Below are 14,278 nucleotides of genomic sequence, written 5' to 3'. Positions count from 1 at the left end.
AAAAAAAAAAAAATCTGCTACTGTTGGTTTCTAGAAATATATTTCTGGCAGGTTTCCTTATCTTGGATGTAAAACTGTGGCAGTGCAATTTGTTTATGAGTAACAATATCTAGAAGCATGCTTTACTAATTTTATGTCATAAGACAAAAAAAATTAAGTGTGCTTAGGTGGGTGGGACTTTATTCTGTATTTCATGGGTGTTTCCTCCACAGTCAATTGCCCATTGGGAACCCATTATTCTATGGAGCATTCTGTCTGTGAAAGCTGTCAGATGGGATCCTATCAAGATGAAGAAGGACAGCTTGAGTGCAAGCTCTGCCCTCCTGGAACTCACACGGAGTATCTGCATTCAAGAAGCCTCTCCGAATGCAAAGGTAGACGGGGTAGACACTCCGACCCCAGGAACCTCCATTCTGTGCCCAGTTGCAGAGGAAGAAAACTTTTCTTTATCCATCCCTTGGTTTAATTGCCAAGGTACTCATAATAAAAGACAGATTAATCAGAGAAGAGCTTGCTTGCTTATTAAATGTAAGATTTATGGAGGGTGGAGAGAGATGGCTTAGTGGTTAAGGCATTTGCCTGCAAAGCCTAATGAGCCATGTTTCATCTCTCTCCAGATCTCACGTAGGCCAGACCCACAAGGTGACACAAGCGCAAGGTCACATATGCCCGCTAGGTGACTCACGCATCTGCAGTTTGATTGCAGTGACTGAGGCCCTGGGCCAATTCTCTCTCTCTTTCTCTCTCTCTTTCTCTCCCAAGAAGGAAAGAAAATAAGAAAGAAAGAAAGAGAGAAAGAAAGAAAGAGAGAGAGAGAGAGAGAGAGAGAAGGAAGGAAGGAAGGAAGGAAGGAAGGAAGGAAGGAAGGAAGGAAGGAAGGAAGGAAGGAGAGAGAGAGAGAGAAAAAAAGAAAGAAAGAAAGAAAGAAAGAAAGAAAGAAAGAAAGAAAGAAAGAAAGAAAGAAAGAAAGAAAGAGATTTATGGGGTACAAAAGTTTTCAGAAGCTAAAACCCAAAGACAGAAGGAAATGTGTGCATGTTTATGCTGTTAGATGAAGAAGCTGTGGAAATGTGTGATTGAACAAAGGGGTATGCATCATGTGATACACAAGGCTGTTAGTAAGGCCTGCTTATTCAGCTTCTTCTCTGTGTTTTCCGAGATTAAGATACTCCCTTCCCCTGGTAGTAGAACAGACATCTCTCACATGAGGGTCTTAGGACTTGCTTTGGGAGAAGAGGGCAGGAAAAGGTCAAAGAGACCTTTCTGCTTCTGCACCATTCTCAAGTTCCTTCAACGCTAAACATCCAAGATATTACCAAGTCACCATATTTTGGAATAGAGGTCCTGAGCTCCATCACAACTCAGAAAATGGAATGAAATAAATACACAATTTAAAGCTATTTTAATAAGTTTTTTCTATCTTATTTATTTATTTATTTATTTATTTATTTATTTATTTATTTATTTTATTAATTAGTTTTGTACTCAGTGAATACAGTCAATTTGGTACCATTGTTAGGCTCATCCATGATCTACCCCATCCCTCTGGCCCCTCCTTGTTGAGGTATATGGGTTGTGCATTCTGGAGTTAGCCCACAGTTATGGGTAGGATAAATGTCTCTGCATATCATGACCCAACATGTGGCTTTGACATTCTTTCCACCCCCTCTTCTGCAAAATTTCCCTGAGCCATGTTGGGTTCATTTTTGGTCTGCTTCAGTGATGAGGTGTTGGGGGCCTCTGGGTCTCTGGAAATCTGATTTGGTAGGAGTTGATTTTTCTGTGTTGATCTCCTTCACCCTTGTGCTGGTAGGTGTTATTCTCCTTAACCCTTGTGCTGGTACCCGGTTCACCAAGAAAACAGCACCCTTGCTTGTTTTGCCAATTGTTTGTAGTTTCAACTGGGGCCCTTTTGAGGTATGATGGGGTGGCTCTCTCTTTAGGATCTGCATCTATCTGAAAAAGAAAAGCAGAGTCTCCAATGGACAGTAAGTTATCACCAGACAAATGAAATAACTCTTACTTTGTTATAAAGAATTTAATAGGTGTAGGCCTCCTTATAACCCACGATTGGTGGTAGCTTGATAATGGAGAGCAGGCTTATGTTTGGATATTATGGTTCTGACTTGTTTCCCAGCTCCAGCTATGGGTCCCCTTCCACTGAGAGGATCAGTTAGCCGAACCAAGAGCAATTGGTTTCCCACCATGACTGTGTGCCACTATTGCACTTGTGTGGGCATCACGACAGATTATTTGCTGCTAAGTAGGTTAGACCATGAGTTGCTTGGACAGATATTGGTCATTTCCCCCAGTCGTCCATGTAGCACCTTCTGGCACTAGATGCATTGACTGATTCTCTTCCAGCTTCCAATCATGCCACTCCATTTTATGTGTCAACCACATAAGGTGTCTTCAGCAGTAGGGTCTTACCACTAACCTTTGGTGGGTCATCAAGTACTCTGACAGAAATCTGTCTTTCTTTGAGGAAACCTTGTAGGTCTCTCTGATCAAAAGCTCACTATCTTTTAACTATAAAATATTACCTGCATGTTTCTCTGGACACCTGGAGTACAAGCTTTGCCCTCCTGGGATGCCCATGCATGCAGAGGTCAGAGGTTGATGTTGACTTTCTCCTCAACCACTCTCCACTCATTTCATTGACTGAGTTCTCACTTGACTCCAGAGCTGGAATTTAACAAGTCTAGCTAGCCAGCTTTCCCTAGGGACCCCTTGTCTCTGCCTCCCAAGCAACAGGGGTTCCAGGCAGGCCACCACGCTGAGCTGGAATTTACATGAGTACTGGGGTTCTGAGCTCAAGTCTTCACTCTTGCACAGCAAGTTCTTGTCCACTGAGCCATCTCCCAGACCCACAGTCCATTATCTTTCTTTTGGGAACTATTCCATTGTTTTCTCTAAATCTAATTCTACTCAGCCATCAAGTAGCCTGAACCTTTATTTAAAGCTCTCGTTGATTAGGAAGGGGGCTTTCACTATACTTAGCAAGCATTAGCTTACCTTCCATTAGGATAGTATATTTGATGTGATAAGATCAATGCTTTAGTTGCAGCAGTCACAAGCATACATATTCTTGGTATCAAATTATGCAATATTTTCCAAATATTTTTCCTATTCTTCTCAATGGGCTGCATCCCAGTTTGGGATCCTGTTTCTGTTATGTCGTGCCATTTCATGCTTTGATTCTTCTGCCCTCAGTTAAATAGGGGGAAGCCTTATCCTACACACAGCTAATTTTGTGCAGCTTAACACTGTCACTAATCTTATATGTTTTCTATTTCAGCTCAGTGTAAACAAGGCACATATTCACCCAATGGACTTGAGACCTGTGAATCCTGCCCACTGGGCAGTTATCAGCCAAAAATTGGATCTCAGAGCTGTATCTTATGCCCAGAACCCACTACAACTGTGAAGAGAGGGGCCATGGATATTTCTGCTTGTGGAGGTGGTTAAAGCACTAGACAGATATTTCTTTGCATGGGGAGTAAAATGTTTTCAGCAAAGCTATATGTCTAAAATAAGCAAGGAATATAAACAACTAGCTCGTCATAGAGAGTTCTGGACTAGCACCATTAAAAAGACAAAAATAGATCAAGACTTGGTCCCAGGCCTTAGCAACAAATATGGTTTCATGGTATATCAGAAATACAGATTTCTGGGCCCTATTCTCAGAGTTTTTATTTATTAAGTCTGAGGGATAATCTGACAATTGGCATTTCTAACTAGTTTTCAGTTTTTAGTAGAAATGAAAGAATTAACTTTCTCCTTTTTCAATATTTCTAACATGCATACTAAATTATCCACCAAAACACTTTGAAGATGCAAATGGAAATAAAGAATGAAACCTTAGAATGACCATGAAACAGAACTGATGCAGCAAGGTCAACCTGCTGCTAGAAATTCCAAAACTCTTGGAAACTGCACAGCTAGTGGGATTGTTTCAAATTAAAAAAAAAAAAAAAACAAAACTGGTTGATGGACTGCCTCTGCTGCAGCTTTCAAGACAGAGCAAGTCTGCCAATAGGAAGAACTGAAAAAAAGTATCCTCCCCATCTCCTCACTCTTTATTCTGACTTGAAAACCCAAAGCTTATGGCAACCCAAAGATTTAAAAGACATTTTCTTATTGTAAGAGTGATGCTTTTAAGAAGCCATACTGAAGCTTTCCCACTTCTAGTCTAAAGTACAAATGCACACACACACACTATACTCTGCACTTCAGCCATACACAGCTACAACCAAGAAGAGACTGAGATTCTCTAGAAAGCAGCTAAGTGTGGCATGTTCTGCACTGCATCTTGGGATCCTTACACATTAAGTGCCCTAGGAAGAAGGGAGAACATATGTTCAATTATAGACTTTTATATATCCTAATCTGTTTAAACTATATCAATCTACTAGAATAATGGTAGATAAAAGTGGCAGAGTTGGGCTTGAGAGATGTCTTAGTCAGTAAAGTGCTCGTCACACAAGCATGAGGACCTGACTTCAGTCCTCAGTAACCACATAAATGGTGAGATATGCCTGCAATTCAAGCACTTGGGGAGGTGGTGATGGGCAGAGAGAGGATCCCTGACACACACTGACCAGCAAGTCTAGCCTAGTGGGTGAACTCCAGGCCAATGGAGGTGAACAGTGTATCTGAGGATAACCCCCAAGGTTGTCTTCTGGCCTACACACACACACAAACACATGCATACACAAACACACATATGAATACGTGTCATCCACACACACATGCAAAAATAAAATATGAAATTAAATTTTAAAATGTTAGGCCTGAGGGATTATGTAGGTAGTGTTCATTAGCCTATCGTTGAAACTCAGAATCATGCCTTTTGTGTAGAATATCCTTAGATATTTTATTTGAAGTCAAATAAGGCTTCATAATATAGTTGAAACTGGTTTGCAACAGAGTTTTTTCATTTTAATATAAGAGCTAATTTTGGAACAAAGTCTACAGAAAAAAAAAAAAATCTGTTCCCCTTACTTCCTCCAACCACAAAAGCAACTAGGATTTTTATATTGAAACAAATTCATGTTTGACATTTTTTCTTTCAGCTTTCTAAATATGCCTTGAGGTTTGTCTGACACCAGATTTGTAATTAAGCAGCTATAATTCCCAGAATGAAGAGAAAATTCTGGTAACTGGTCCCACTTCTAATATTCCTAGCACAAGTTTAACCACATTCTGTTTGTCATGAGTGAGAACTTGGAGTAACAAGATTCAGCTCACTTGTTTCCTCTCTCTGTCTTTCAGAGATGGATAAACTCTGTTTTACCCAAATTTAAATTTAAATATATTGCTGCCAAAATGTATCTTTACATTTTTAAATTTTTTCAATTCACTCCTTTTTCTTTGCTTCTTTTCCTTCCTTCCTTCCTTCCTTCCTTCTTTCTGCCCTTTCTTTTTCTGCTTTTCTTTCTGTTCTTTCATTAACTATGTACATTCTCTATACATTTTACCTCTCATCACTTCTAAGGTCCTATCTTTGGCTGTGGCTACAAAACCTGAAGATTTTTCATTCCCATGAAGTATGTCTTGTTATCATTGTTAACATGTCTCCATAAGAGCAGGGTTGGCCTTTTGTTGACAAGGATGATACCCCTTCATACTCTGACATACTTCAGTCAAGAATGAGAATTGTTGGCCAGTATTATGGCTACATGCCTTTATCCCAGTGCTTTAATCCCAGTACTCAGGCTTAGATAGTAGGATTGCAGTGAATCCAGCCTTGGCTACAAAATGAGTTCCATGTCAACCTACCTCCAAAATAAAAGAATAAAGAAAGAAAAAGAATTAGAGTTGTTGACCTCTTGATTTATCTTTGAAAAACCTAATTTTTAAATTTAATTATTATGTACATTGAATGTGTAAAACATGTTGACATCTATAATGATGCCCTTACTGTAGTCAAACATATTAACACATCTCATTGTCTCACATTGTTTTGCCCTTTTTATGTGATATGAGAACCTGAAATCCATGGCATTAGCAAAGTTCAAGTATATAATAAAATATTATTAAATGTGGTCATCAAGCTCATTAAAAAGGTGAATTCCATTGAAAACCAGGGCTATACATATTATCCTTAATGCCATAAGTAAACAGCATCTGTGGGGTAATATTTTTCCTTGATAATTTTGATGCACTATTTTAAATCTGACACTATCATCAATGTTAACATTGAATAAGATTTCTCCCTTCTTTTCTCATGACATTATCACATTAAGAACTTTACATTCTATGTGTTTAATTCAGCATTATGTAATAAATTGTAAAACTATGCATACATGTGCATATATGTGTGCACATGTTTACTTCATTATAAATGTTATTTCTTGGTTTACAGTTGGGTTTCATTCCAATAAATTTATAGATTGAAATATTGTAGGTACAAAATGCACTTAATAAACATAGCCTGCCGAGTCTCAGAGCGTGACGAAACACCAGGCACTGTTTATCCTCGTGTTTGCACGGAAGACTGGGAGCTGCCGCAGCAGCCCAGAGTCACAAGAGAGTACTGCGCCCCACACGGCTACCCATGAAAAATATCAAAATTCAAAAGCAGAAGTATGGCTTCTACTGAATGCATAATATATTTTCATATTCATAAAGTTGAAAAATTCAGCTATTGTAAGTCAGGGACTGTCCATACTAAGTGCCAGTTGACTGCTCCTTGATAGCATCGTTTTGCTGACTTTGAAATGTAATTTAAACTAGCACATGAAAATTTACTTTACATTTTCTATGCTAGAAAGTAAAGCAGAGGACTGGGATTATATCTCAGAGAAAGAACACCTGAGTAGCCCAAGAAAGGCCCTAGATTCAATCCCTAACAGTGCATAAATAAAATGTAAAATATAGACATCAAGATCATGTACTAGCTATTTTGAGAAGGCAACCGTTGCATTTAAAATTTACTTTTAATGTTTTTAAATATTGTTACAGTAAAAATATGTAAAATGGTTGAATTCATTATAACATCATGAGTTTTACTGATAGAATTTTCCATTTTCGTTTTTCATACATATTTGTTCTCTCAAATAAAAGTTTTATACCTTCACAAGTGAATGAAGAAAAAGAGTGATATTTATTTTTAAAAATTCACACAACAAACAGATTCAATTCGTTATGATCAGCTTTGCCACCATATGACAGTATTGACACATAGGAAAGAAAACCTAAGTCTTGCAGTTGGAAATTGGAGAAGTTGAATTTTCAATGGAAGATTTTAATGCCTTCATTGTTTTTCTAAGATTAAATAGGCACCAGTAAGAACAGAAAATTTATAGTGTATAATTTGTAAGATTTAATTAAGAATATATATCGTACTTTTTATTTTACTGTGATAGTATTTTAATGAGATCATTTTTTAAAATTTTTATTTACTTCATTTATTTGAGAGATAGAGACAGATAGAGAATGGATGTGCCAGGGCCTTCAGCTGCTGAAAACAACTCCAGACACATGTGCCACCTTGTGTATCTGGCTTATGTGGGTACTAGGGTTTTGAACCTGGGTCCTTTGGGTTTGCAGGCAGGCACCTTATCTACTAAGTCATTTCTCCAGCCCTAAGATGATTTTTAATTATTTTAAGATACATGAGATAAAAATAAAATCAGGCTGATGTAAACTCACTATGTAGCCAAAGAAGACCTTCATCTTCTGATATTCCTGTCTCTGCCTCCAAGTGCTGAGATTGCACACATGCACCTCCATGCCTGGTTTACACAGTCCTGTGATTCATATTCAGGGCTTTATGCATGTGAAGCAAGCACACTCCCAACTGAAGCACATCCCTAGCTCCGCCTTCTATGGTTCCACTATTTTCAGCCTATCACAATCACCTTACTTAATGAACTTGGGAATGGCTTGGGAAATACTTATGACATTAAATAGAAATGTCTATGTACAATATATAGTCAATTCTATCTCAAATGAGCGAATGTGTATTATTAAAGAGAGGAGTAAAATATTTACCTGGTTATTAAGATGATCTGGATATTAAATATGTGAAGGATTCTATTACTATTTCAGTAATTTTTTACAGCCAAAGGTTAAGTCATTTCTTCTCAATATAATGCATTGCTTTATGTATATAAGTGATTTTTTTTCCTTTGCAGTACCCTGTCCAGTGGGAGAATTCTCCCGTTCTGGATTAAAACCCTGCTACCCATGCCCTCGAGACTATTACCAACCTAACCCTGGGAAGTCCTTCTGCCTATCTTGTCCCTTTTATGGGACTACAACCATCACTGGTGCCAGATCCATCACGGATTGCTCAAGTAAGCTTGCATGGCATGTTTCATATCTTACTAATTCCAGGTTGGATACTTTCTTTTGCTTTTCTATCTGAATCACAAGTTTTGGTTGGTTTGAGCAGCTGATTTATTTAGTCCCTTTTTAAGGGTGTCTGTGTCTAAGTGTGTTTGTGTACGTGTGCACATGCCTGTGGAGACCAGATGTTGGTATCGGGTATATCCCTCCATCACTTTCCACTTTATTCCTTGAGACAGGCTCTTTCACTGAACCTGGAACTCACTGATTGGACTAGGCAATGTAGTCAGCACACTCCAGGCATCCTCCTGTTCACACCTTCCCAGTTGGTCCTATGGAAGGCAAGTGCCACCACATCTGGCTTTTCATGGATGCTGGAGGTCTGCATTGCTAGCAAGTGCCTTACCAACTAAGCCTTCTCTCTTGCCTTTTAAGCCCATTTGATGAAAATGGCTTGAAGAATTATTTTGGAAGGTTGCTCCTGGTAACTTCTAAACATCTTTCCCAGCGTCTAGGATTTAATGTTGTGCCACCCATCACTAGACTCTTGTTTAGTGTTACTGAAACAAAATCTATGTGGCTTCGCTCCCTCCACAATCAGAATCCCAACCAGAGTATTTAGACAGGGTCTAAAATGTGAGCCATGTCTACCACACACTGATATATTTGCCTATTTGTTTTGTTAGGTTTTAGTTCAACTTTTTCAGCAGCAGAAGAGAGCATAGAGCCCCTTGCCTCCCCTGGACATATCCACAAGAAGTACGAAGTCAGCAGTCAGGCAAGTCAATTTCCTACCTACAAAACTTTCTTTGGTGGAATGCTTGGAAAATTATTTTCCATTATACTCATCACAGAGAGCTATTATTTTTGAAAATTTAATCATATAGATTCATGAATACTATAAAGGAATAATCATAGTTATGCTTTGCTCTTAATAAGAACTTCAAAAACTGCTGTACCGAAAACAAGTGTTTTTTGTTTTTGTTTTTTTTCCCAGAAATGTCTGCTCATGAGTATGTAGATAAGGGAGGCAGGCTTTGATCCACTAACCAACACTTATCATAAGCATAACCCATCTTTTGAGAATGGGTATTTGGTTTGCCCCAAGGCTTGTTCTGAGTGGCATAATTATACAACTTTCATTTCAAAATTATTTACATATTTTTGCCAGCAAAGAAATCATTTCTTGGAATAGTATGCGGGTTTGAAAAAAATAACTCAGAAACAAATTTCTTCGTGCTCTGTGTGTGTGTGTGTGTTTCTGTTTCTCGATCCCAGGGCAATGCTCTGTCACTGAATTATACTCCCAGCCCTGGATTTCTTGAGGTTTTGGGTGTTTTCTCCTTCTCCTCTTCCACCTCCTTCCTCTTTATCTTTCTCCTCCTCCTCTTCTCCTTCTTCTTTTTTTCTTTTTCTTTTTTTTTTTTTTTTTTTTTTTGAGGTAGAGTCTCACTCTAGCCCAGGCTGACCTGAAATTCACTATGTAGTCTCAAGTTGGCCAGGAACTCACTAAGATCATCATACCTCTGCCTCCCAAGTGCAGATTAAAGGCATGTGCCATCATGCCTGGCTGGGTTTTTTTTGTTGTTGTTGTTGTTGTTGTTTTTTGTTTGTTTGTTTTTAAGACAAGCTATTGTCTGCTTAGTTGTATAGATTCTCCTTTTACCCTGAATTCACCGTACCCCCACTATCATGAATTCCATTGCCTTCAGTGTTTGTAAGATGCATGACACTCTATTTCCTATTTCAACTTCCTGCAGTCCAAAGTAAGGGCTTGCTAAGGCTTTACATGTTATACTTGAGGCTGAGTCCACTGGACATAGGTATTTTTAGGAGCCCCTCACACAGGGTCAAGATAGAATCCACTGATTGCAATTAAATAATAATGTATGGTGGATTCCACACTGAGGATTCTGGTTTAGCTGGCCTGAGTCATCTAATAGATTCTTCATCTATTTGTAAAACTTCTTTAATGGAGTCAAACACATAGCCAGGATTTCGGAGCATTACTCAGGTTTACCAGAGTATTGCTAAAGAATAATATTTAGCATTCATACTCACATATGGTAGGCATCAATGTTATTCGGGCAGTGGTCCAACTCGCTTGAGTGAATTCACCTGGAAGCAAGAACCAGCTCACTAGCATTTCAACCTTCTGCTCCCTAAGCAGGACTGCTCTGAAATGGATAGAGTGTTTTGTCTCTGACTTGTGTCTTTTCTGCCACTGGTAGGTTTTCCATGAATGCTTCTTAAACCCTTGCCGCAACAGTGGGACCTGCCAACAACTTGGACGTGGTTACATTTGTCTCTGTCCGCCTGGATATACAGGTAACATAGAAGAATGCAATGCTAATGTATTTTACATGAATCATTATACTGTGCAGAATAAAACTTGGGAATACTAAACATTCATCATGTAAAAGACATGAAGCCATCTCAATGGGAAAAAAATAGAGTTGAAAAACATAAGCCAGTAATTGACAAAAGTATAATCCTTAACAAGTACTGGGGTTCTTTGTTTTGTTTTTGCATAGTTTGGAGGAAGAAAAAAGAAACCTCCTCATTATGAAAACTTTATATCCAAATTCATGATTTAAATTGAAATGCAGTTCTGAGAGACATGTCCAAGGTTCCATTCTAACACAAATTATATGCATGACACTCACATAGAACAAATTGTCCAGAATGACATTTTAAAACAAATTCCTAGTTTTTCTCATTTATTACACAATCATGGAAACTCTCACTCATAGCTAAGATTTTGTTGCTCTGTTTCAAGATTTAGGAGAACAAGATAGCTTTGAACTTGACTATGTAGAAATTTTGTAACAATTATGCTTACTTACAATTTGGTTCATATTACAGCTGTGTCCTGGTACAATTTTTAGGAGGAAATGAAGTATACCTCAAAATTGCAATTAATGTAAAATAATTATGTTTTCTTCAAGATAGTTTGTTTTGCTTTGTTAAAAAAATGATGCAACCAACTTGAAAGTTTTTAATGGGAAGAATCAGTACTTAAATAATAATAATTAAATAATTAATATAATAATTAATATAATATAATAATTAAATAAATAATTCACAAAATAAAGCAAAAGGAAAATTGGAAAACAAAAGACAGCCAAGAGCTAGCAAGAATGTTGACATTCTATGTAAGCGTCAAAGGAAGAGTAGGACTGCTTACAAAGCAATTGTCCAGGCAGAAAATGGCCTCGATATCCTTGACATCACAGTGCCCAGAACTACCTTCCTAAGACCCTCACAATAGGAGGAAAAGATGATGACTTCAAAATAAAAGAGAGACTAATGGAAAAGGGAGGGGATATGATGAAGAGCGGATTTGTAAAGGGGAAAGTTAGGAATTATCATGGTTTATTTTCTGTAAGTATGGAAGCTGCCAAAAATGTTTTAAAAATGCAAAATAAAGAATACTGGCATTCTGTGTACTATGCTTGACTCATGTATGTGAATTTTTCTTTCAAAAATGTGTCCTGACAATACATGATAAATAATGTATCTTGTCTGAGAATCCTATAAAAGGGTCCTGACATACAAGCTCAGATCTGGCAAAACTTAGCCCCATGTCCCTCACTTAGCCAAGTGATGCTGGCAGCAAATATATATGACTTCATATTTTTCACTTTGAAATGAATGTAATTTCTTGTTCCAGTGTTCATGTCCAAGCTTCACTCCTGGCTGCCTACTTCTAATCTGAGATCTTTTCCTATCTTCCACATAGTCTAGTAAGGGAGCTTAAATCTGCATGAAACAGATAATATGTTCATTAAAGACTTATCTCCTCCATCACTGTGGATTATGGGATGATTACCTTGAAATCATTATGGTTATGTTGCTGTTACTCCCTGTCTTTGATTGCCCTTCAGTGCTTGGTTTGCATTTTAGGCTTGAAGTGTGAAACAGATATCAATGAATGTAGCTCACAGCCCTGCCTCAACAATGGAATGTGTAAAGACCAAGTTGGGGGATTCACTTGTGAATGCTCATTGGGATACACAGGTAAGGGGGGGGGGGAATCTCATAGTGTGATAATACAAGCCTTGGAATCATTAAGATTTCCTCACTAAGATGAATTTAAACTACATTGTTCTGATTGCTAATGAAGTATTGCAAATGTACAGAACAGGCATGTGTATCTTTTATATAAATTGGGAAAGTGTTGTTTTCATTATATTATATTAGAATGAGAAAGCAATATGGAAGTGTGAAATTGTTTGACTACTATTTTTTATCTACTACATATGTGGACTTAGAGCTGTTAAACCTCTCTGCATCTGTTTTTCATATGAAAAATTAATCAGGAAATAAAATAGGAAATATGTAAATCCTCATAGGGTATCAGACAGGTAGTAGGTCCTAATGTGACTCTTTACCAGCATTTTACCTTATTTATGAATTGTACTTCCTTCAGGATGCTGTGCATGTAAATGTATTTGTAATCATTACTAACTAAGAACTATACATTTATGTTGCTATAATCTACTTGCTTCTGCTTTAACTTAAATGAGTGTACATATTGATATGGGAATTCAAATTATGAATTGAGAATGATGAGGCTCTTCTTAGCTCTTGGGTAGGTAATAACTCGGGAGTCAGGATGACAGAAGTTCATGGCCACACAAAACTACCACTGAGTCAGTAGCCTCTGAGTTCTCATTGTATGAATCTGACCAGTGCCATTTGCAGACTAGAGAGGATTAAGGTTAGGAAGATTTTATTATAAATCTTAACATAAGGGAAGAAGGAAAAAAAGAGAAGAAAAAAAGAAAACAGAGCTGCTGCTAGGGGGCAAAAGGGGACTCCTGGGAATGGAAATGCCTGCCCAGAGACTCATATTGGGGTCTTTTATTTGCATTTACTGGATAGGGGCTGAGTTGGTCAGTCTAGACCCCATCTCAGGTGTCAAGCACAGCCAGGTTTTCAGAAAAGGGAATAAACCTATTTATATTCCTAGGAAAGGGGATTATCCTACTTGGAAGGGAGTAATTATATCTTTCAGGAAAGGAAGAACTCTTTCTGGAAGAACAGATAGGGAATGACCAGAGCCTTCTGATGTTTTTGGCCTCCAGCAAAGTGGAGGCTGCAAGGACTCATTTATGGAGATTAGAGAAGGAAGAACCACCTCTCCCCCTACAGGCTCAAGGACATTTTCATCTTTACGCACTTTCAGTTTGCTAAACTGTCTCAATATGAAGTGTGTGTCTTAAGTCAGAGAGTTACAGCCTTCAGCATCCTCCCTAAAAAAAATTCAGAAACATTGACCTGACCGTTAGGTTCCCTTGTCTAATCACATTATGTTTATTCTAATATTGATAATATATTCTCATAAAATAAGTATGATTTATGATCTTGTGTCAACAACCTCATTATACCATTATGGAGTGGAGATCATTCATCTTAAATAATCTAGCACTGTATCTAATTCATGAAATTATTATTATAGTAAAAACATATTTCAGTATATTCATATGGGTATATGATTTTCTATATTTAATGCATTCAATGAAACCATCACAACATTTCATAGAAACCAGATTCTAACAACTTTATCATGAAAACAGTTTTCATAGTAAAATAAGAAGTTAGCATTATAATTTACAGTGACAATAATTTGAACCAGCTCATATTTTGTCTGTCTGGAATCCACGAAAAAAATCTTAATCTTAGTCATATGACAAGTATAAACTAAAGTTCTGTGCCTCCCTCAAATACCCTGTGCTGAAGTCAGCTTCATATTGCTGAAGAAATGCCTGACCAAAAGCAGCTTATAAGAGAAATGGGTTTATTTCAGGCTTACAAATTCCATGATGGAAGAAATTGGCTCATTTCCATATATCCAAGCAGGGAGATACCATCAAACAGCCAGCCAGCATGAACCACCAGAGCTTAAAACTGCTCACCACCCACCTTAGGGCTGGACTTAAGATCTGCCCCGCAGACACCCCTTTGGGCTGGACTTCCT

At 37.8% G+C, this 14,278-nt stretch overlaps 1 protein-coding gene across 1 annotated transcript in view; it reads left to right on the top strand.

Annotated features, from left to right (window-relative positions):
- Nucleotides 1–14,278, top strand: part of Svep1 (sushi, von Willebrand factor type A, EGF and pentraxin domain containing 1) — a 201,648-nt gene that overhangs the window by 105,083 nt on the left and 82,287 nt on the right. Inside the window, exons 17-22 of the mRNA XM_045146479.1 lie at nt 213–374; nt 3,299–3,460; nt 8,142–8,303; nt 8,982–9,073; nt 10,527–10,623; nt 12,202–12,315. Coding sequence (XP_045002414.1) covers nt 213–374; nt 3,299–3,460; nt 8,142–8,303; nt 8,982–9,073; nt 10,527–10,623; nt 12,202–12,315 — 789 coding nt within the window. The remainder of the gene's footprint in view (nt 1–212; nt 375–3,298; nt 3,461–8,141; nt 8,304–8,981; nt 9,074–10,526; nt 10,624–12,201; nt 12,316–14,278) is intronic.

This window comes from Jaculus jaculus, chromosome 1 (genome assembly GCF_020740685.1).
Source record: "Jaculus jaculus isolate mJacJac1 chromosome 1, mJacJac1.mat.Y.cur, whole genome shotgun sequence".
Lineage (NCBI taxonomy): Eukaryota > Metazoa > Chordata > Mammalia > Rodentia > Dipodidae > Jaculus > Jaculus jaculus.
This window is presented reverse-complemented; position numbering and strand designations above follow the sequence as displayed.